The 25,710-nt window shown below is 41.2% G+C and overlaps 1 protein-coding gene across 2 annotated transcripts in view; it reads right to left on the bottom strand.

The window, feature by feature from the left end:
- Window positions 1-19,776: 19,776 nt before the first annotated feature.
- dicer1 (dicer 1, ribonuclease type III) overlaps window positions 19,777-25,710 on the bottom strand; it is a 67,247-nt gene continuing 61,313 nt past the window's right edge. For both annotated transcript variants that reach the window (XM_034078303.2, XM_034078304.2), the window contains exon 30: window positions 19,777-24,079. In XM_034078303.2, the coding sequence (XP_033934194.1) occupies window positions 23,914-24,079 (166 nt within the window). In that variant the 3' untranslated portion in view covers window positions 19,777-23,913. The remainder of the gene's footprint in view (window positions 24,080-25,710) is intronic.

Genomic DNA, 25,710 nt, shown 5'->3' with positions numbered 1-25,710 from the left:
CGCCTGCTGAACTCAGTGGAAGTGACAATCCCTGCTGAAAGCTAGCTAGCAAAGTTAGCATTCGTTGTAGCAAATCAATACAGACAGCTCAATTAACACTTTAACATTAAGTGGCTTCTTTTCAACACCAGTATTGTGGAACGCTTATGACATGTAGAAACAAAAATGAAATGTATAAGTATAGTTTATTTTTTACTGGGAGCATCGGGTGCTCTTTCAACATCAGTTACCTAGCCAAGATTGCGGAGTGTGACGAGTGACTTAACTTTCTGATCAGTATGAATGCACCATCCAGGTTCTCAATGTGAATGTTGCCATACTTTACATTTGGAAGCACATATGGACTCAAAATAGCTAATTTAAACGCAGCAATAATGTTGCCGTCTCAACTCTGTGTGATCTGTCCCCGACCGGCAACACCAGACCTTTTGGAATGCTACACACATCAGAGAGCCGTCCATAAAGCTACGGGAATCAAAAGCAAAGGAAGACTAAAAGGAAATATTCCCACCCTGCATTCTGTTGCCTGCATGCATCTGTCAAAAGCCTCCTGCAGATACACCACTGCAAGTCAACTCAATGCTAAAGCTGTATGGGGCCAACACAGAGGTATTTACAGCCATCCTAATAACACTGTAATATTATACTTACGCTCTGTATTTTTCCTTCAAAAAGTGCATGTGTCACATTGGTCTCCCCCCTACAAATAGGAATTGAGGGTATTGCACCGTGGCTTTTCTGTCTAGCTTGTGAACAGACGGTCCAAATGGAACCCAGGTCCCATCTCTCTGTTCCAAAATGGCACGGTTGTTAAGAAGGAAAATACATGAGATGAGAAGCTTGGATATCAGATTATCATTAAGTAGCACCAGATCCCCTGGTATTTTGTCAAGATTTTGGTATTAAATCTCCGCTTCAAAGTGACTAATTACGCTAAGTCCTGATTTCATGGTCACAGCTGTCCCACATTACCAATCACAACAGCTCCACGTAGACTGCTGCGGTATATCCACACGAGGAGATGCTGCGGCTTATCTATGGTGGTATCAATGTCACCAACACGCTCAGCAGAGCCATCTGGACTGATACGTCCATTTCATCTTCATCAGCCTCAGCAGTCACCACAGGCTTGATCCGAATTCCAGAGGTTTACCTTCCGTCTTTGTATTTGAGGTAAAAATGTAGAGCTCTTTTCCTTCACGCTCCATTTCATGACTCGCTCACACTTTAAGCAACATGTCATGCTCGATCAACAAGTCCCTGCTGTATCCTCAGAGCTCAGTGGCCATGGGAGATCAGCCAAAGTGTGGATAGCCAGGAAAGATTTCCACAGCTTAGCTTGTTGCAGTCCTCGGCTGTTAAGAGCCAATCAGTTCGCACTACAAGACTTTAGGCCTGATTTTCCACTCCCAGCCCTTTTTGGAGCTTCTTGACATCAGAGTGCATTTTGACTTGGAGAGGAACTCACTGCCTGATTGCTTACACCCACTGGGGAGGCTATTCTTTGTTTTAATCTGCTTCTATGTTCAGTATGCTCCGTGTACAATTACACAGACTATTAGGGCTACTAGGCTACTACTGCTGTCCTCTTGTGCTATCCCTATTATGTGGTACAGAACATTTTTTGTAGGCCAACCCAGAAGTTAACATCGTTCACACAGGCAAAACTCAAACGGACTATAAACTGTAAACACAAGTCATGTGCATGGAAATGCTGTTCACCCATTGGTCAGACATTAAGGGGGTAAAAACGCAAATCCCGGCAATGTCTACCGGAGCTTCCGCCGTGGAGCATCGGGACTTTCGGCAGGTTATTCTCATGCTGCTGTTAATCTGGAGATCAACAGACACTAGCGGCCTGCGCATATGATTATATAATCAGACAACGTCCGTTAAAAAACATTATAACATAATGAGACGTTCTGTAGTCAGGAGGGCGTTTCACCGACGACAGGTGTTCTTACTTTTATGTAGTTGACGGAGCATTTTTACTTTACACGACACTGTTCAACACTTCATTCTGCTTCACTCTTTAAATTAACAACCGCGGTTGTCTTGAAAGACTCTTTCACTAAAGATTTTTGAAGATATCCGCGTTCTTCTGACACGTAAATACTGCGCTTCCTATGTTTTGGTGCGGACTGCGTTCACACCAGCAATGAACCGCTCCAGAGTTCGCAAGCAAGCGCTCCGAGACCACCTATTTTAGCGGACCAGAGTCCGGTTGTTTAGTTCACTTCAGAGGTCTCGGATTGCGTTCACACCGACCCAAATGAACCGCACCAAGCGGCTAAACGCACCAAGCGACTAAACGCACCAGGGTTAGATTCAACCGGACTATAAAAGGCTGGTGTGAATGTGCCGTTATCTCAGTGGGTCTCAAACGGTTTGGTCACAAATTATTCAAAAGATTATTTCCGCGGCACACCTTCATATGATCATTATAGTCTATATGACAGTAACACAAGAATAGAGTTTAAAAGGAGTGATTTGTAAAATATCCATAAAGAAAAAGAAAATCTGTTTACAGTTCTGTTTCATATGGGTGTTGAGAGATGTATCCATAGATCTCTTAATGTTGCTCTCAAAGTGCACAAGATTGATGCTTTTAACTTCAATATTTAAAAAAAAATCTTCCCGGGGAGCATGCCCCTGGGCCCCCTAGAGGAGGTGAGGTCCGCCCCCCACTCATAAAAAATAGCACTTTACCCCTGCCTGATTATCGAGCCTTCATTGTAACAGTCGCAGGTGTACTGTGCGTGTGGGGAGTGTTGCAGTAGAAAATTCCACTGTAGCGCCGCGGCCGCCGCCACTGTGGGCTAAGCCCCGAATGTTTCCAGGTCCAGGCGACGCCCCTGGGCGTGACTCTGGGGTTTGTATTATGATATTTACTGTGGTAATTCTTGTGTCTCTCTTCGTGACAAAACGTAGTTTAGAGAGCAGACCTCGTCTTAGTGTGTGACTCTGTTAATGGTTAGTTCGAACCACGATGTATCCAAGACTCACAATTACAAGTGGTTGTAATGTGAACAGTACAGCTCTCTGAAATCGTGTTGCATGAACTTGGCTTTGGTTTTTATGAACAACCGTTGAGTAAATGTTTTTTTGAGAGTGACCCTGTTCTCCAAATACAGCAGGGTTCATTATATTCCACAATTGGAAATTATTCAACAAAGAAACACAATGTCCTCGGGATATCTATTGCCTTTAGAGTAGTGTAAGAGGTCATGTTACACTGAAGTTAAGAATGAGATATCAAACCCTATCACCAGTGTTCACATTACACAATTCAGCAAAATCAGCTAACATTCAATGACAACATATTTCAATATACAATACCAATGTTTACATTTGTTCTGTCTCTTTCTATGGCAACTTTATATTAAGGCTAAGGACAGATTGTGATCATTACAATTAAACATAATAGTTGATTGATGGTCAAGTCAAGGCAATAAATCACCCGATTGGTGCCAGAGGAAAGTCAATGTGTCGTACAGAAAGTGTCCATCCTATAATGAATATCAATCCAAATGTCCCATACCCTTTGGATTCTTTCATGAACGCAGAGATGTTTGCTCCATGGTGGTGCTAAACCAAAGGTAACTCAAATGATTTGGAATGGTGAAGGGTGTATCCACTGAAGATTCATGATAATCTGAGAAGTACATTTCCTGTTCTGGAACATTGGTAACCCAACTTGAACCTTTTGTTCCACCTGAGGAACAGACACACGTTACCCTGGGGCTTCAGCGACGGGCCGATGAAGTTTTAGCATAGGGTTCTTCTGCCACTGTATTAAAACAAATTAAGAGCTATATAGAAAGAGATGACTTATCTTGTTAGCTTAGCTTGTTTAGGCACTCTTATGCATCTCTACTGTGAAAAGGAGGAATATCTGCCTCCAATCAGAGTGCACGGTGAACTGTCATGTGATAGCCATGAGTCCAGCCATGAGTGGTGCTTAGAGGTGTGGCAACGAGGAAAAAGGAGGTGCAGGAGCATGAGAAGAAGAAAACAAGAGGGGAACATGGCTCTTGTTTTTCTTGACTCTGTGATGCCAAGGGGTGCAGGGAACAGGAACTAATAGCTTTTATACTTGTCAAGGATCCTTGTAAATTGAGTATAGGTCCCCAACAACTGTGTGGACCAATGTACGCATCACATTTCTGTATTGTTCAGTGAACTTGTTTTATCTTTGAATTGTTTCCCTGGTATGTTTAGCTGACTTTTGTGATGGAGAAATCCCTTTGGCTGACTTTTTGGTTTCTAACCACAGCTCCCTGACATCACATATTCACACATACTAATGAAGACTTGGACATGTTGGTTTGTTGGTATGTTTTTTTTGTTTGTATGACTTTATTTTGCTCCATACAGAGGCAATGGTGGAATAGCTGTCACTGTTGTGTTTGTTGTACACGTCTTTGCTAACGTGACAACACAGGTCGACCTATAACCATCAACAGCCCTGCTGGCAAGCCCTGAACATGACTCGACCTTTTGTTATTTGGGAAAACATATACATGTCACATGGAATAAGTTCATAATAAAGTATAACATAAGACTTATTGATTCCCACAAGGGAAACTCACAAATATGTTTCTGAGCCAAAGTCGTCTTAAGATGCAAATAAAACCCTAAGAGCACATTTAAAATACATGTACCATAAACGAATATGACTTAGACATTACAATACTGTGTTTAGTGTATGTACTTACTCTGAGAAGCTGGAATCATACCACTGGAACTATTATTATCAGTGTGTTAACCAAGATACACTCACTATGTAAAGACACACACACACACACACAATGAAATCCCCCTAACGTGAGTGCCAATCCCTCTCTTTGGTGATGGTGAATCTGATCCCCAGACGGGGGTCTTGATGTGTTCAGGGTCTGATGGAAAGTGACGGGTCGATTGCTGTGGTCCGACGCTCAGAGCACACAACAATCACTCGACTTAGTTTCTCTTCTAATAATGCGTGTCTGCTGCTAGCGTGCTCCGCCTGGAGCGCCCCACACAATCAAGCTAATATTTTGGTCTTGAGTTACAAATGACTAATAATCATAGGCTAACACAGTGGAAATATTAAGCTCAGCTCCTCTAGCTAGAGGCACCAGGCCATCTTGGAACGAGACGGTTGATGTAATAAAGTGCAGTACGTGCCTTTCAGTGGTTGGGAGGCTTCAAACTGTCAGTCATGGAGAACATCAGACAAAATAAAAACTGCCAGCTCCACTAAAGCCAGCTCTGCTGTCCCCATGGAAATTCTTCTTTAACTTTATGTATCTTAGTCTAGTTGCCAGCTCATAGAGTTCTATTGTGAACTATCTCTAAAGTTTTACGATAGAAATGTAAAGTAGGCCTACGGGTCCCAGCACAAAGAAACTGCCGATGCTAACTTGAATATGCTGAGCAATTTGCACAATTAGCATAAGGTGCGTTAATTAAAATGAATGGGATTATAGCCTATGTAAACAATAGTAAAACAAAAATGTCAAGTATTTTTGTGGGTTATTGCGGATGCTGAGTCAACATAAGCAAGTTAGAACCCGGCTGTTTCTGAGTGCTGGGGGCCCGTTCTATAAATATCTAACATAACACTTTGGGGTGCTGAATATTTCCAGGTTGACAACCGGACTCTACGAGCTGGCAACTAGACTATCTGGGGGGATTGGCTGAAGTATGTAAGCGTCAGCTGACCTGATGCCACAGAGGTGGGGGGGGATGTTATGAATATTTATTAGGGTGGTCAGTCGATTAAAATATTTAATCACGATTAATCGCATGATTGTCCATAGTTAATCGCACATTTTGTATCTGTTCTAAAAGTACCTTAGAGGGATATTTTTCAAGTCTTTAATACTCTTATCAACATATGAGTGGACAAATATGCTTTAAGCCCCTGTCACACGAAGTTGACACCCGATGGACACACGAATATGGAATTGTGAATTTCGCACGAAGATGGCCCCGAACAAGCATGAGACTGAAGTTCCCACAGGGGTCAGAATAATGCGCTGTGATGTGCAGTCGACACGTTGGATGCGATCCGAATGATCTCACGCGGCCCCTCGTCCTCCACAGTGTTAAGCTGTAACCCCCCATTTAGCTATCGCTGTTGAAAGCTAGCTGCTCGTAGACGCCGTGTCCAGGATCTCCCCGGCAAACTTTCAAGCGTGGTCTGCCGCAAGCGAGCGGCAGGAGCGGGGCTGTCAGCGTCAGCTGTGTGCTTGGCTTGCTGTTTTAAACACCTTTTATTCTCTCGCTAGAATCTGCCACCATCCAACTAACAACAACAACAACAACGTCAAGCCTTTGGGCTCTGAAACTACGGGGCGGGCCGAGGACAAATACACACGCGTTAATCGCACGTTAAAATAGTTTGTGGCGTTAAAAAATGTAAATTGCGTTAACTTGACAGCCCTAATATTTATATTAACAATTGATCAAATGGATGCCATTTAGTTTATTGTTTTTCGTTTCCCAACAGCAGCTTTGTTCAGTGAAAACAGACGGAGACTATCTGAGGAACAAAGGAAATCAAACAGGTGACGACGTTTCAAGGCCATGACACACCTGCCACTCTTCCTTTCTGTCCCAGCGTCGCACTTTATGATTCTAAAACCAAAAGGGTTGTTTTCTGTAATTCATAATTTCCTGACATTCATATTTACATATATATATATATATATAGAGAGAGAGAGAGAGAGAGAGAGAGAGAGAGAGAGAGAGAGAGAGAGAGAGAGAGAGAGAGAGAGAGAGAGAGAGAGAGAGAGAGAGATACACGTGGAAATCTGCCTCCTGAGTTTGAAGTTAAAATGCTATAATATTTGGGTCCCTGACCAAAAGCATTGACACTGGAGCACTAACTGGAGGGCTATTGTCTTTCTGCCCTCCCCTTCTACTCATTTAGTCTGCTTGTCTGTTACATGCATTTTCTGTTTTAACATTGAATAAGCAGAATAAAAAAAGGCCTGCCTCCGATGTGTTGATTTAACCAGAGTTAAAACATGGTAAAGTACGGCGGCCCTGAAGGTCAAAACACAACCTTTCAAAAAAGGAATACATCCAATCAGTGAGGAGGAATCATTTCCAATACATACCTTTTCTGATTTGAGTTAGTCTTGAAATGTTGTCTTTTTAAAATGTTATTGGGTTCTGTGAAATGTGTTGACCTTCAGGGCCACCGTAGCAAAGATTTATGAAGACCAAAACTGTAACAACACTTAAAGGCTTGGTAAATTCCTCTATTTGACCAAAAAAGCAATAAGAAAGCGCTCTCATTATTGTTGAATATCTGGTTATTGGAGGCTTGTCATTGGTCGCAGTTTTGAGTCTATAAAGTGTCTTCTAAGATGAACACTCTTGTGGGAGGAGGTGAAATCATATTTGTGTTTGAATGAAGTGAATTATTAATTGAAATGCAGTGAGTGAGAGCCAGAACAATGACGGAGCCGGAGATGATGTGTTTTGGACGTATTATTATCTGTATAATAAGGTTCTTCTTCAAGAGAGTTGGCACGACTAAAGTGATAACACACACACACACACACACACACACACACACACACACACACACACACACACACACACACACACCATCAGAGGTGTGTGTGAGTGTCCCTTTCCATCAGCCGGCCTAATATCACACTTCAGAGTGATTCACCCCCTCTCGTTCCGCTGGACTCATATCATATTTAAAGTCCCTATGATTGAGCCCCCCCCCCCCCCCCCCCCCCCCCCCCCAGTTGATGGCATATTTCTCATTTAGGTTCAATCAAAGAGACGTGGTGTCAGACCTGAGCACGGCTGATTACCATCATGGCAGGAGAACAGGGAGCAATTCACCTGTGGAGACGGTGTAATGCTGGATGGAAATAGGTGGAGCAGGGGCTGAAATGATGTTTTTAATTATGGAGCCCCTCTCCCTGCGTCCCCATGCTGCTGCCGAGCCTGCGACGCCCCGTCTCATTCCCATATTTGCATCAGACGGAGGGGGGGGGGGGGGGGGGGGGGGGGGACGTCTCCACAGAGCGACCTCCGCACAAACAAAAAGCAGCAGCCATAAAAGGTGACGTTGTGTTGATTATCTGGCTAATTCTGTCTCTGTCTGAGTGCAGCTGGTGAACGCTGAAGCTGCTCTGAGATCAGCCCTTAGAAATGATCAGAGAATTAGAGAAACATTTATTGCAAAATGAGCTCAATGCATTTTAATTTATTTACATCCAAGTCCTCTGATCAACTATAATAAATGAAAAGATGAATGAGGAAGAACATTGGAAGAGTGATGGTTTGAATACAGGGAAACGTGGGAATTCAAATTGGCCAAGGTCTTTTACTGATAAGTCATTTTCAATAGCAACAAAGCCTTATAGAATAGGGCCTCTTTAACACGGCGTTCTTCTTCTGTGGTTATCAACTGTCTCTGTATCCCTGGCTTTCCTCCTCTCTGTGCGTATTCTCATAAGAACGGCCGCTTGGTTCATCATGTGACTCTTCTCTCGCCCGAAGGGGAGTTTTCCCTGCTGACTCCCGCTTTTCAAGAATAATAAAATAATGTGAAGGTCTATGGCAACCTGTTGCTGCGAGAGCAATACTGGCAGAAATGTACTTATCGTGTCAATCAAAAGCAACATATATATGTAGTAGGCCTACTCTGTCTCCCAAATATTTCTAACATTACAACTGCACATTCTGCACCTCTTAAACTGTTTAAACTTGATGCAGAAGATTGAAATCTTATACTGAAGAATACATTTGAGTCTGACAATCAATTGTGTAATTGGTGCTCTATTAAACCAGCATATTAAAAGCGTGCTTCAGGATGATAAAGACATAATGCAAAGCTTATGGTTTACAGAACTTGTACCACATGTGATATCCAGAGCCAGTGTGGGCAAATCACCAGAGACATAATACTATATCAATATAATAAAAACATATAACACTCAACTAATTCTGAGGAACATAGGAGAATGTACCATATATCTTCCATAATCTGGCTTTAATGTTATGGTATTATTATCCTAACATTATTGCTCAGCAGGTGTACATATATCCCTCAGCTGAGAACACGTATCACTCATAGATTGGCTATATTATTATATTGCTCTCTCCTGTTTCAAAAGGTCATACCGGCTGCTGGAACCGTTTTCTTCTCTTTTACTGTTTGTTGTAAACAACAGCATTTTGTACCAGTTGGAGATTTGTAATGGATGTGGTGGGACAGCATGATAAAAGGGAGTTGCAGTAATCCAGCCGAGATGTTACAAAAGAATGAGTTCTTCTGCATCGTTTTGAAAAATAAATGATATTGCGGAGATGAAAGGTAATACCATGTTGATTGATGCTTCTTTCCGGATATGTTGGTGGAAAGTAAAATGTCTTCGGTTTTGTCAGTGTTTCATAATAAATACTCGCAGGTCATCCATGCTTTTATATATCTGACACGCATTCTTGTAGTTTTGATAATCGATATTGTTCATCTGACTTGAAAGATAGGTACAACTGTGTATCGTCAGCATAACAATGAAACGTAATTGAATATTTCCTTATTCATTCAAACCTTTATTTAACCAGGTGGTTCCATTGAGATCATCGATGTCGAGTGTGGTTGAATGACTTCCAACCACTTGTTTCATCTTTACCTACTGTATTACAGAAATCCACAAGAAGAGTCATTTCCATTTTGACCAGAAGGTGGCAGCAGAGGAAAGCTCATCATTGCGAAAGTGCAACCAGAATATTGATGTATTTTGCAATGACTTTTTTGATTCATAATTTGAAGACAAGACTGGAGAAATAAATACTGACATGCAAATATAATATATCTTTAAAAGTTAATGTGTCATTTAAATACAAATACATAAATCAATTAAATATAATTATTTTTTCTAAGACTGACCAAATATTAAAGGGGACCTATTATGCAAAATGCACTTTTTTATGTCTTTTATTCATAAATGTGTGTCCCCGGTGTGTCGGGGAACTCACGCAGAGTCAGAAAATAAAATAATTTCTCTTTTCCTCCGTACCCCACATATTTAAAAAAACGGGGGTACAACGAGCGGATACAGATTTGCTGCCGATATTATGTAATTTCGGATGCTGGACCCACAGAGAGTTGCTATCAGAAACAATGCCTGACGTGTTTTGGACGTAATATGGTATTTTTGTATATTAGCAAGCCTCGCTAACTATGAAGGTAGATATGGTGCAAAATGTGAGAGCGTGTAAAACCTTATGTGAGCACTCGCAGAAAAAAATCTGAGCTTGTGTGCATACATTTACACTTGTATAAAATATCCACGTAACTGTGAACCAAATTTGAAGTCACAGAAGAAAAAAAAAAGTTTTGTATTCATATAAAAAATGAACTTAGTGATGAAATGTTCACTTGCAGAAAAATATATTTTCCATTACAACTGCAACTTGGTTAATACAACCTCTCAAATCAGTCATTACAACTTGACGAATCTGCTCTGTGGCAGTATAAATCGACGAATCTGCGGTCTTGACTTTTGCTACACTTCTTGCGATAAATGTGTTGCAAAAGTAATTTTCACCTGTAGATGTGGGGGGAGGGAGGGGGGTTGGAGCGAAGGGGCGGAGCTATCAGAACGACGAGGCTCAGGTCAGTCACAGTCACAGTCAGGTCGAACCGGATGACTGCGGGGCTAACGGTTCGTGTCGCTACTACCAGTCCGCTGACATGGCGCGTCAATCAACGGTAAGTTTTGCTCATTACTTGCCCAGTATTACTTTGAATATTATTATTGTGATTGAGGATTAAATCTGTTTTGAAGACCACTGTTTTATATCGTGCAGTTTAGCGGCGAAATAACGTCTGTTAGTCAGCTAACGCTAGCTTTGTTGAGTTTATGCTAGCTAAACAAGTAGTGGTTGTAGTCTATACAGCAGTAATTCATATAGTATAGCCTACTGCTTTGGCACTAACGGTTGATAACCGTTTATGAAAATAAAACCAATTGAACTGTACTGAAATAATGACAAGTTTTGTAATTATCTTGGGCTCCTGCTGTGTTTTTAAAGCCTTTGTAAATTATCCATGCTATTTTCTATTTAGAACGAAGACTTCAGAATCTTAAAATCCCTTAACGTTTGTATGCAATTGTGCTAAATTCAACTCTGGAATCAAGGAAATATTACTATGTTTGCATGACATTAGTTATTTATATTTTGCCATCACTTAACTCTACGTTTAATACATTTAAGTCAAGCTAAGGTACATGTGATGGGAGCTAGTTAGTGCTCTTACCTGTGAGGCCTCCTCCAAACAGCATAATAACCAGACTGTATCATTAAAACTAAGTACCAGTTCTAGATCCTTGACTTTAGACAAACAATTCAAGAGACAACATGTATTTAAAGACCAATCTTTATTTGAAGGTGCCTCTTAACCTGAGATATTAGTTATCCAGTAATAGTATTGACAATCTAAAAAAACTGAGCAACTCAACGGTTCACTTTTATATTTCTTATTAAGCATTTATTATTTTCATTTCCCCCTCTCATATTCAGTGTGGACGGATTGAGCAGGATTCTTACACCTTTTCCAAAGTCAAATTCAAGCACTTTTCAAGCATTTTCAAGGTGCATTTTCAAGTTTTTCAAGCATCTTACAGCTGTTGTAAATTACATATTTATATACACATACTTATACTCCAATGATTATTTCCCTACCTCACATTAAATCAGATGTTCTTTATGCTATAAACAACCAAATGTGCGTTTCATAATAGCATTCTACATGAGGATGACAAATTAAAGAAAAAAAATAAAGCTAAGTTTAATATTTCAAAATGAGTAAACCATCTGTAAGTAGACTGGGCCTCCCATATAACCTTTTACTTGAGGAACATTTTGAATGCAGGACTTTTACTGTAACAGAGTATTCCTACACTCTGGTACTTCTACTTTCACTACAAGATCTCAGTACTTCTACTTTTACTCAAGTACAATATATGAGTACTTAGTCCACCTCTGGTAGCGTATTAGCCTGAATTGTAGCCACAAAATCACACAGAGCTGCATAAAAATAGACTCACAATGGTAACAAGTGGAAAATAATATTTACACATCACATCAATACATGTGCTCGATATATGCTGTATTGAACCAATAAACTAACACAAACTAACTGTATCACTATAACATGATGATGATGATGATGATGATGATGATGATGATGATGATGATGGTGATAAAGAATGCATCTAACGTTCCGCTGTTCATTATAATAAAAAAACAGAGCATTAAACAAACCATCATGCTCTTACTTTGAAATCATGCGGAAATGTCATCATCAGCAGGCCATCATGTAGAGTAGATTTTAGCCGAGACCGGCGGAAAATATGTCTCAAAATTCCGTGTGTGTAAAAAGACGATCCACGAGCAGAGATTTGAGCGCATTTTTGGTCGACAAATACAAAATGGATTCACAAATGCCTGATCGAAAGTTGTAAATGTTAAAGAGATATTCACAGATCTTTTTTTTATTTGTGAAAAATATTTAGCGTATTTGCAGATCCGTTATACACTTGCACATTTATTTGTGAGTTTGCAAATCTTTTAAATGCATTTGTGGATGTTGTTTTACATTTACAAATCACATATTTAGACACAAATTATTTTTATGTTCACACAAATAATTATGAGACATATCTCTGCCCATACGTCACAGCAAAGAGCACTTTTTAGCCTCTCTGAGCTAACTCATAGGGAGGTATTGTTATACGTTTGTTTTTTTCCTACAAGCTACAACGCTTTTTTCTTCTTCTGTGACTTCAAATTTGGTTCACAGTTACGTGGATATTTTATACAAGTGTAAATGTATGCACTCAAGCTCAGATTTATTTTCTGAAAGTGCTCACATCAGGTTTTACAAGCTCTCACATTTTGCACCATATCTACCTTCATACTAACACTAACCTGTCCTGAAGAGCACATGTGTTTAAAAAGCAGGAAATCAAAAAAGGAACTGACCCTTGTGATAAACCCGCAAGAGAAAAGGCATTTGAGCTCCATACTGTTTCAGAAATAATCCTTGGTGTGGTTTAGAACAGGATGGTGTTTTATCACAGCAGAATTTAACTTTATCTCTAGTAGAATTCTGATCAGGCTGATTAGTCTGCGCCGTCTTGAGTAGCGTCCCAATGGCCTTATTCTTGCCGGAGGAGCGAGGAGCGATAATGGAGGAGCTATAACCGAGGAACCACCAGACCATCCTTCGATGAAATCCTCAGACACTCGCCCCGCCCCCTTACTGTGTATCGCTCACTGATTGGACGATGCAGCACATGCACTGATCTGATGCTTCTTGACATGAGAGCAGTTTCCCAGCGGAGTGAAGAAAACACATGAACCTCACGGGACTCACTCCTCAGTTTATACCGTGTTTTGTTTCAATTCATGTTTCATTTAGTTACAAATATGTGATACATCTGAACAACAACGTGGTCACAAATCATTTTATTCATTTATAGGAAACATTTTCATGATCACTTTTTTCGTTTTACATTTTCATTTATTGTCATTTCCATTCAGTCAGTCATTAAGTGCTATTAAAATGTGAATGTGCTACATATCCACACAAACACACAAAGTGTGCAGTCCAATGAATGTTAATCTAACTGGGTTTTCATAGATAACATTTCTATTGTGCACTCTAATCAATATTAATCAAACTAATGTTCGTTTATACATTTTAAGAATGGCGTTTATCTTTTTTGAGAATTAGTTCTTATTTGATTTTATTTATTTGGGTCCACAACAGATGATACAAATGTTTGTGTCAGTAAATGTGTACTACAGAGGCGGGGGTGTTTGTGAACACAACGGGGACAGAGCTGCTGTCAGACGATCAGCTGTGCAGCGTCATCACAAACGGACGTCGCTTCACGTGACGCTCCGGAGGAAAGGACGTCCCGTTGCTCTTAAAACTCATTTCCCTGCTTCTCGTGGTTTCCTTGCGTCTCTCCTGCTTCCCTGGTGGGAGGGACTAGTCGCAGGGAAACGACGCAAGTGAGGGAAGCAAGGAATCCATTTAACCGAAGTGAGAAGGGCCCTTTGACTCCAGGTGACTTTCTGCCGCTTTCCTCCGTGGGGCAGTGCAGATCGTCTCACCACAGAGGAAAGCACTTCACTAGTTGCAGCACCCACAAGGAGCTGTACAAATGCCGCAGTTTTTGCGTGGCTGTGTATTTAGTTGAAAGCCTCATCTCTCATCGAAATAATATGCTACAAAGGGGCGGACTGACCATCTGTGTGTTGAACTTTCCTGTCGGCTCCCAGACCGTAGCCGAGGAAACGGGGGATGACTCTCTGTCGTCTCCCAGGGCAGAAGCAACAAGCTTCAGGTGCAATAACCCACTTTATCGGAATGACTGGAGAGAGGCGAGCTCTTCTTGGGAGGCCGTTGCATTTATTTAGTTGTTCTTCTGTTTCACAAAATACATCACAGACCTCTGTTTTTCTGCTGCCTCAGAAAATATTCATTGTGACCAAACGGCAGTACTACACTTCCGTATCAGTAGCTGGGCCCGGAAATACTTTTTCCCATTGGGAGAGAGACGTCTGTAAATCGTTGGATATTTTTTTTTTAAACTAAATAAACTATCCAGTATGAACACGTGTATAGCCCTTATTAAAAGCATTCGGTCCTCAAGTTGTAAAATGTGCTAATAACGTTATGAGTTATTTTCCTCGGCATTATGAACATGGATCTAACCCACGGGACCGCGCCGCCCGGCACGTTCATGTGACGTGTTCAGTACTACATGAGTTGTACCTTTACCCATGGATGCACAATAAGAACGGATTATATGATTATATGAATACTTTAGTGATGTTTCGCTCTCTCAAAAGTTGGGCCATTTTGTCTTCATGCCCCAATGAGCAACTCTCATAGGAATGAACTAGGCCCCGCCTCCCACGCTGTATCCAGTTCTTATTATACATCCATGCTCTAGTCTAGACTAGTGACCATCAACTGGCGGCCCGCGGGCCACATCCGGCCCACCCGGCGGGGGTGACTGTGGCGTTGGCGGAGTGGTTAGTGTGTTCGCCATATTTTTATTGGAAATATTATATTCATCGTCATAACCAGTGGCGGCTGGTGTAAAACATTTTTGGTGGGGCTGTTGATAGAGTGAGTAAAAAAAATGTTTGGGGAGAAATGACCCCTTAAATTAGGACTTCTGGTGATGTAATGGGTTTCCACTGCAGCGCGGAGCTTGCTTTAAGCGTGCCGAGCCGTGCGGGGCCCGTGTTTGGTTGCGTTTCCACTTGGCCTAGTACCGGCTAGCGGGTCCTAATTCAGTTTTTCTGGCCCCATAAAATCGTAATTCCTCTGTACCACTAGCGGGAGCTGGCGTACCACCAGGTTGAGAAGCAATGCTCTAGATGAAAGGAAAGGAGGTTTCAAACTTCCTTTATAACCTCCTTTAGCTTAGGAACCACTGGACCTCCCTAACCGACAGGAGAGGAGAAAGTGCTGTCCCACAATGCCTTGCAGCCGCAGCATTTGCCGTCACACAACATTCGGCCGTTCACGGAAACAACCGATTATGACCGAGAAATGATATCATGAAAGTTACGGTGCTTATTAAGCATTTTAAAACGTATGTGGTAAGTTGCCAAAGTGCTTTGTTCTGAACGTTCATCAGTATTATAATCAAAAAGAGAAATATGAACGTTAGTTTTCACTGAAATTATCAAATAAAGTCAACATTTCACAGTCTTTACTGAGCTGTGTGGGGTTTGTTCAACTTTTAAAAGATGTTTGAATGGTGATGTACACAGTGATAGATGTTAAGGACTAACGTTTATAATAAATACATTTGTATTGATTTTAAGATCTTTAGTTCATACAATCATACGCATTGGGATCATTTGTATTAACGTGGACCGGAGGGAGAGGGTGACGAGCAGAAGTTTCACTTTCCTTTTTTATTTCAATTCCAACTTTGGTCCTGAAGAATATGTTTCTCTGTTGTCCACGTTCATAAAGCAAAGCAGCAGCATCAGAGCACGGTGCAGAGTCTCTAGATGAGTTTACAGTAGTCCCTCGTTCTTATTAAACATCCATGTTGTAGTCCGCTGTATAGAAAACTGTGGTTTCCATGGTTTCCCCACAGCAGCAGACGCACATTCAGGACGTCCGCTGGCGCATCATAAACATGTCAGATAGTGAAAGTGCAGTCGATTCTCTAAAGTACCGCAGTCTCTTCTCCTAAGTCCTTTTGAATTCTCCTATCCACTATCCCTTAACCCCGTGACTTTTCACTCAGAGGTCAAGGAATAGACGATAGGAGCCGATTTTTGGATCATCCGACCGCAACCCGGATCATTTGAAAAAAGGCGCAGAGAGAGAGCGAGAGAGATATTTGCAAGTTGCATAAGAACTGGTAAGATAGCAGGGTTTCCCACACACAGACTTTACTTGGGCGAGCTATTTAGGTTTAATTGTTTTTAATCCGTCCGCGTGCACCACGGCATCTGCGATCCCTAACTCTACCCCTCGCTATCGCGTGAAGGGTCAGCTTTATGCGCTCCGCACAGTAACCCTGCTGCGACAAATCAGCAAAACCTTATACATTGTATAATAGTTATTAATGTACAGATGAATAGTTCATATTTGATTTTATATGTTGAGTATTTGTCTAAGGAAGCGCTTCCCAACCTTTTTCAACTCAGGGCCCACTTAAGAATCAAAAATGTTTTCGCGGCCCACATTCAACCATAAACAATACGGAGGCTTAATAAAGTTCTGATTTGTCAATTCAGAACATGTGACACGTTGAAAATCCAGTAGAACAGACCGCTGCCAAGGACTGTAATGACCGTTGCTAAGGAGGATCAAGAAAAAGAAAGGAAAAGAGGTTCAAATAAAAAATAAATCTTAATAATGAAAATGTTTCCACACAAATCATGTTTTGCTAATTATTTGGCGGCAAATATTGAATTTACATTTACACCCTTTAATATTTTATTTGGGCTTTTAGATGAAGACCGCACACAGTTAATAAATACAACTATTATTCTGGCTAAAATACATATTTTTGAAAGTCAATCAAGGAGTAATCTTAATTTAAAGAGCCTGTGACAGCATCCCAACAACTGTTGTGCAATGAAATATTGGGCTACTAGTAATCTCGAACCGTCAGTTTAAAAAAGAAAAAGCGATACCGTTTCGTTAAATATCAATAATTTCGAACATCGCGGGGAAATTCCTTCACTCATTTTGAAGTTTTGGGGGAAGCCGGAAGTGACGTCAATGCGACAACGCTTCACTGTGCGGCGAGAGAGCCAAACACGGACAAAGTGTGTTGTTATGCGTAGAAATGGTGAATTACTGAGATTAGGCACGTTAATAACGTTTTAATGAAGTTGACTACAGTATATTCATATTTGTCAGTGCTTTCATGTCAATTCGGCGACATAAACATAAATGATCGTGGTGAAGATGATGATTACATTAGGATTAAAAATCGGGAGTGAGAGCTGCTGAATTTCCTCCCGTCGGATGTGATATAAAAACAAATCGATTATTTTTGTGGTTGTAAACTCAAGTGGATGAAACTACATTTATTAGTGCTTTCATGTCAATGCGGCGAACATATGATACATTAAATGATGAGTGAGGATGATGATTAAAAATCGTTTGTTTGAGCCGGTCTGCATTTCCTGATGAGAAAACAAACCGATGCTTTTTGTAGTTGTAGTACACCAACGTGGATTAAACGTGTGTTTTTTTTACCACAATGTTGGGGAAATTAATGGATAAAATGCACGGATTATTATTATTATTATTATTCCCACTCCGATCGGGACACTAGGTCCACCGTTTCCCCGCAGCGAGGCTCCCCCCGTTGACAGTTTACGTGGGCTGGGTGCAGTGGCGGACTGGCCATCGGGACGAATCCCGATGGGCCGGTACCGAAGTGGGCCGGTCGGATAAATCACTAGCACATCCCCCATAGGCGGCGCGTGAGGCTCAGGTTTGAGAAGGCTAAATAACTTCTTTTACCTGACGCTGCCCGCCTCCGGCGTCTATAGAAAAGAGATCACTCAGTGTGCGGAGTTTAAATCTCTCAAGTCATATTACAGGATAAAGGAAATACAGTTTAAACTGCCGTATGCAGAGAAGACGCCGACGTGTCGCACTTATCATTCATATTACATCATCAATCAGATCATCGATCATATAATATCATAATATATCATATATTTCCTTATCTGAGTCAGCTTCTCCAGCCTCATCTGGCCGTGCAACACTCACAGTGTCACAGACTGGATGCAGAAGTATTATTTAACACATTATGTTGACGAAACACTCGAGACAAATGTAATTAAAGTCAGATCCACTCGTGTCTTAGACGTGAACGCGCTCTCAGCTGGAGAGAGAAACCCTGGCTTGATTTACCGAGTTGATAACCAGCGTCGTCGGACCGCTTAGCGAGATCTCGTTTGTTAGTTTATTGTTAGTTTGTTTGTTACTCAAACATATCCAGGGTCTGTTGAACTGGCTTCGTAGTACAGGGCACAGGTGGCGAGCAGCGCTAAGGTCAAAGACACAGACATTATACATTATATTTGTATTTTACATCCCCCGCTCCCCCCGTTGACAATTTACTAGCGGTACCGAAGTGGGCCGGTCGAGAGTCCCGGGATGATTTGTAGTCCCAGTCCACCACTGGCTACATGACCGTATGATCGCCCATATTGACGCACCTCATTCCTAAACTTCTAACAGATACAACATAAACCGATCCTTCAGCCTCATATGAGCTCTCAGACACGTTCAACATTAACCTGTCATCGCTGTCTGAGCTTGCTGCTGTGTGCGCCGTCGTGCGTTTACATCTGACTGTATATATATAAAGGTTTACATGCAGAAGCTGGGATCCTGGACGGTGCAGCTGGAGCGCTGTGCCCGCAATGACGTCACCCATCATTTGGCGGGACTTGAAGAATCCCCGAGAAGATCCAGAAAATTGTCAACATTGAAGGCAGATTAATGGTTATCAAAGTACAAATATCCAAAATCAGTTCAGTAACGGTTTTCAAGGGGACAATATGTACTCAAATTGATGGGTTTGGATGATGGGGGAAAACCGTGTCACAGGCTCTTTAAGGAGTTTGAAGATTAGATAAAAAAAATACCATTTATTTTGGAAAAAATTATTGCTACAAAAAATCAAAGGCTCATCACACGATGACATGGGAAATAATTAGCTCTAACGAAGAGTGGCATTAAAGGAACAATACATATGCTTGCCATGTTGTGTTTTTGGTTGTCAACCTATTTTAGTTTGTGAAATGTTGAAGTGATCCTACTGACTGTATCTTTATTTCTTCTGTTTTTGTCTGAGATGGTGATGTCATCTCCAATATGTTATCGTTATGTCCATGTTTGTGTCTTTAGCCTGTAAAAAATAATAATAAAAAAAAAAATACAATTATTTGGCGGCCCACTTGCAATGCCTTCGCGGACCACTAGGGGGCCACGGCCCACAGGTTGAGAACCGCTGGTCTAAGGGATCAATGAAAATCATTTTGTAAGTGGACATTGTTGCCAAATTGTGTAAGATAAAGTTTAAGTGAATCGCTAATTTATCAAATGAATGATCCGGGGAACACGATTTACCATGTTTCAGCAAATACCATAGAATATTTCCAGTAGTTGCTGAGTCATCGTGCACTACTAAATGTTTGTATATCTGCAACACACAGCACAGGAAGCAAAGATGATGACCATACCATTACTTTTATTGTAGATATACTGGGCTACAATTATATAAAAAAAGAAAAGTCCAAACAAACACAATTAAAGGTCTTTATGATCCATAAGGTGCAGACCGCAAACACTGCAGCAGTTACAGTATGAGTGAGGAGTCCTGTTCATGTCCCTTACACTGCAGCTCCGACCGCTTAGCCCACCCTGCTGGTGCTCTGCTGCTCCGTGACCACCCCCCAAACAGACAAGGGGTCTATGCTGGCTTCCATCTCCTCTCCCACACTCCCATTGTCATCAGGCATGTCTGTTCTCTGCCAACACTGATCATGAGCGATCATTAAAGGAAAAATCCACCCAAAACTCTTCTGTTGGAACACATGCTGCTTATCAGGGATCAACATCCTGTTAGCTGATGCATTTCCTGTCAATACATGGCCAAATGTATCACATCACATTCAGATACAGCAGCTTTCAAAAGTGACCTTTCAGGACTTTTCATTCACAGTGGATGTAATTATGATTAAGAAATATCCTTAAACTAAATGAGGATCGGATCGTTTCCCTGATTCAGGACAGCCGTACTGAGTCCCATCATTCTGCAGCACGGCCCCACACACCAGTCCCTGTGGTGACTGTGTAGGTCTTCTACTGTAGACACGAGGCAGAAAAGCACTTCTTCACATAACCACCAACAGAAGGGTTTCTTATCATGTTGCACCAGGACGACGGCATTTCCTTGTCTGATAAGCAGCTAAGGAAACTGACACCAGCTGGGATAAAGTACAATTAATGTTAAAACTTTGAGGTACTTGTACTTTAGTATTTCCATTGACTGCTAATATTTTACAGCTACTCCTTTTCATTTGAGGGATACAGTGAACTTCCTGTTGCACTACATGTATCAGAGCTGCACAACAGATGTATGATGTTATGTATTAAATACAATGTACGATATTGTATGTGACTCCGTACAGGAACACAGTGTCACATTCTGGAGCCTGTCATGTTTGAGATATTTGCACTTAAACATAACAGATTGCACATTTAGAATTTGAACAATTGGACATTTGTTTCGTTTCGAAAAGTAAAAGCTCCAGTACAAAGGAATTCACAAAGTGGTGCATGTGAAGTCACCCTGGCTCAGGATTCATCACAGAAGCACATTAGGGTGGATTTTTCCTTTGAGTTTCTGATAAAGGGGAAGGTCAGTCAAACTCACACCACAGAAGAAGAAACGAGGGAGAATCCAGAAGTGAATTGAACCAAGATCCCATTCATGATTGGACGTGCCAGTCCGACTCACCAAACAGCTGTTTGAGGCAGGATACAGGAAGTATACACGTTTAGAGATTCTTCTAACAGTGTGTTTGTCACATGATGCCTCGCAGCACATTTGGAGCCCCCCCCAGCCCCTTGCTGTCTCTTTAAATAGCTCTGAGCTAAACCAGCATCCACACAGCAGCCAAGCCTGAACCAGTTAGTCCTCCCAACATCATATATACACGTCTTCGCCTTCCTATACCTTTCACTCCCTTTCACTCTGACATGAGGTAAAGTATGGCGCCCAAGTGCAATGCTCAATTGTGCTACATATACAAAAAAAAGAAAATTGCCATTACGAGAAAACGTAGTCCGTTCTGACTATCGCACTGCTCCCTCCTGAATAGAAACATGCTGCTGGATATCGGTGCCAAGATGAATTATGATCCTAGTTTCCATCAGTCACAGACATAAAATAGAGCGGCTGTGGCACCAGATGAGTGATTTCACATTATTTGTAGTACCCCCCCATCTGGGACCTACACAATAGTTAGTTGAACCCATGTAGAACTGTACCAATCTGACTTTAGCTCTTTATACATGGATTGCCCTGAGAGATAATGACAGACTGCACTCTTTCACTCGAGATGTAGTAACGCTTCATAGTCACATGGATTTAAATATAGCAACTGAAGGATTTCACCAATCAGAGAATCTCTAGGTCTTCAATATCTGGTTAACATATATACTTTCACAGATTTTTGAAACATGAATTCAATAGCCAGAATTAAAAGCCGTCATTAGCTTATAAAGCTAAGATGATATAAAAAGCTAACGTTAGCTTGTAAGCTAACTACATCTCAGTCACATGGCTGCGCGTCTCCACCGCTAAGCTAAATGCGGCTAATGTTCATTGTGATGGCGTTTAGTAGTCTCATTTAGAAACCTGTTAGCAACCACAGTTTTTATGACTCATGGAAGCGTCAGACATTCACCGGTTGTATTTACGGACATAAAATGTCGTAAAACAATACCCGTAAAAGTATTTCGCTTGTGTTAACCGAAGACCTTATTTCAGACATCTAACCAAAACACATTTCTTTTGAGACGAGCTATAAGAAGTGCTTAAATGCCGTTTTAGGACTCATTCCCGCACCACTCTTTTACTCAGTTAAGCAACCACACAGGCACGTGTCTCTTCCAACCCTTTTTTATGGACAAATACAAGTTTACCCTCTGCCTATATATAAATACAAATGTTTAAGAGTGCAATCAGATTACCTCTACAGGTTTTTACCCATTTGTCAATACTGTTTGTTTTTACCCAGAATTCAAATGCAGATTTTCAGCCGATTCAATGAAAAGCTAGTGAAGGAGGGGAAATCTAATAATCCACTCCAATCAACCTGGAGTTTGGGGGGGGGTGGCCAACGGGACAACCAAACCAAACAGATTTCCAAAATAATGAAAAGGTCAAATAAAGAGGTATTATAGTTACAGTGCAAAAAAAGATGAGAAATTCAAGCTTAATACAAAAACATAGCACCAAACGAAAAGAAAAATATATAAAGACAAGAAAATGCATGCAATTAACTGAGGTATTCAAGTGAAAAAAGGGCTTATTGATGAGGGGGGACAGGACATTTAGCGAGAAGCAAAATGTGTCAGAACAGAAAAAAGAAAAAGGCTGGTGTCTTCTCCGCAGGAAACGCCTTTAACCTCATAGTGTCACATCTGTTAGAGCTTTGGTAGGTACGGGATGTGAGCAACACGTGTGTGTTGAAATGAGTTGGCCTTTTTCACAAAGACTGTATTTGAAAAGATTTTGAGCCTAGACGAGTATCCAATATAGAAAAGTCTGCAGCATATTGAACGTGTGATACGTCTTTCTCTTCGTATATCAAAACTGGATGATCCTTGGAAAGACGTTAAGTGCGCAAGAATGTTCAATTCCTTCCATTCTTGATATCAAAACATGTTAAACCAAATCATCAAGGTAATGCCGTTTACATCGAGTGTTGCGCTCACACTCTAGATACATCCGTAGATCCAGAACATTTATAGAAGCAATCCAGTTGTCATGGTTTATACATAAACTACAAGAACATGCAACCTCAAGTGCGCTTTATAAACTACTTTAAATTACAGTAACTGGGAATGTTGGAATTCCTATCCGTCTTGCAGGATATGAGGGTGAATCATAGCAACTAAGGCTAAGAATACCAATCATGTATCTTATTATTTTTATATATATGTATAGACTTTGCTACGTATATGATTCTGGTGTCAATGTGACCACACAATTCTTGAAGTAACAGACCCTAATGGAATAAGTGCAAAAATGATTAAGAATACCATTTCAAGACAGATTTCAGACAGAAGTGCCACCAGCGTTTTGCTCCAGTGGTTTCTGTTAGCCACGTCCGCCGCTGTCAAACTGACTGGCACGAGTGCACAGGCTGAGGAGTTTAGCGTTTTTTTCTTCTTCCTACATACTTTGATTTACACCTTTGATTGAACTATGTACAATCTAATACTACACAATAAGCATAAGCGTCATACCATCAGCATAGAGGTTAACCAAACACTAAACGGTGAGGAACAGACGATGCGACCTGACCTTCTTTTAAACACACTGCTAAACGTTAATAAAGCACAGAGAGGGAAAGCAAAGATTGTGTAGGCGCAAAAAAGAAAAAGAAAAAAAAAAGATCTGATGAAATGGTAATGAGATCAGTCTGCTTCTTCATCTGCGTCTCCACAGTGTTCCCCGGCTGCCTCGGCAGAAGATGCAGGGCTTGCATGGCGCTCTGTTGGAAGCCGGTGTTGATTTTCCTCCGTTAGCGTCAGTAGCTTAGGTGCTAATGCTGGGAGCTCGGAGGGTGAGCTCAGTTTTTCTGGACCTGAGGTTGATTGGCTTTGAGGCTGCGCAGAGCTCGTCTCGCCGCCGCAGACTTGGCGATGCGGTAGCTGCGGCCCACTCCTTTGAACTTGCCCTTCCCCACGACCTCCACGGTCACCCGCACCTTCCCGTCGTACGTCCTCTCCGCAGGGCTGCACAGAGCAAGAGGGGGGTCAGAAGCTGGCTAATGGTGACCTAAATCTCACACAGCTCTTCTAGGCAAATCATTTTACATTTAGCAGAAAATCTGGTATCATCCCAAAAATGTCTGCTTTTTTTACGCCATGGGGAATGCTCATCAGACAGTCCCGTTAGGGCTGTAGCGATACACTAATCTCACGATACGATACACGATATTCAGCCAACGATACGATATATATCACGGTATTCAGCCAACGATACGATTCGATATAATTCAATACACTTATATCATTTTCTGAAAGATTTGAAAGGGACAGTGTGATTTTGCTGGACAAAATGAATCAAAAGATGTGGTGAGAAAATTAGTTTAATTTATTGAAACAGTGCAAACTGTAGCTTAAAGCCTTTGAAACGTAAGTACATAAAGTGCAGTATCACAATGGACAATGGAGAGTTAAAAGGTGCAGCAGGTGGCGGAACACGGGGGATTTGAATGGGACTTGTTAGAAATTAAAATCAATGTTTTGATGGCATAAAGTACCTGAAACATACCGTCAGTTTAAATGCTGTTTTATACTGAAAAACCAGAAGTTCTTGTGCACAACCAGTTGTTAAGCTTTTATTCTGAAAATCCTTAATCTCCGGTTAGCATTTAGCATGTGGCTAATATACCATTTACTATAGAGGTGAATTTAGTAGCGATATGACACGGAGTGTTGCACACCGAAACCTACTGATTTCAACACTACAACTATAGACGTCGAGATATTATTATTGCTGAATATTAAATGAAGGTACAGTTTATTTGAATACGTTTGTTTACAGACGTGGGTAGCATGAGACAACATTCGGAACTACCGGAAATGATACCAGCCGTGAGGTATTTTTGGAGTATTGATTACAGCGTTTAAAATGTATTAAATGAAAAGTCATGAAAGAGATAAGGAGGAGAAAAGGCGTGTTTAGTTATATATTTAATGTGCAATATCTGAATCCTCTGTAATGCGCAACAACGGACATTGGAGACGTGGAGGGCCGATCCCCAGCAGCGCCAACCGGCCCACAGGGAGGATTCAGCAGAGGATATTTAACAGCTGGAAAGGTGGAGCTCGCTCTCTTCCCTTCGCTCCACGAGAGCCAGAACACAGCTGTTTTTCTGACTGAACCATCTTCTGCTTGTAACATTACCGCGCTTTTTATTAATTAAAAGTATACATTTGAGCATTCTCAGAGACTCAATTAGTCTCCTTTTTAAAGCTTCTCTCCTGGACGCGAGAATAACGAACACAGTTATCAGACTTAATGTATCGATACCCGCGGCTGAAATATCGATACTTTCTCGGAAAACTAAATATCGATATATATCGCAGGATCGATTAAATTGCAGAGCCCTAAGTCCCGTCATAATGATCGAAGCAAAATAGCTGATAGTAGTCAATTCTGATTTACAACCTGACACGCAGAGCTAAAACGCATCATCACCTTTGTATTTAGCTAACTGTTGACTTTTTATCTACGCTTAACATCCCTATCCCACACCTGACACCTTTAAAAAGAAGGGGGGGGGCTGTTAAAGCAGGTGACAGCTTTTCTGGATACATTTCCTAAAATAGGCTATAAAATGAATATAACATGACTTCTT

Source organism: Pseudochaenichthys georgianus, unplaced genomic scaffold (assembly GCF_902827115.2).
Source record: "Pseudochaenichthys georgianus unplaced genomic scaffold, fPseGeo1.2 scaffold_409_arrow_ctg1, whole genome shotgun sequence".
Lineage (NCBI taxonomy): Eukaryota > Metazoa > Chordata > Actinopteri > Perciformes > Channichthyidae > Pseudochaenichthys > Pseudochaenichthys georgianus.
Note: the sequence above shows the minus strand (reverse complement) of the source record. Positions and strands in the feature narration are given on the sequence as shown.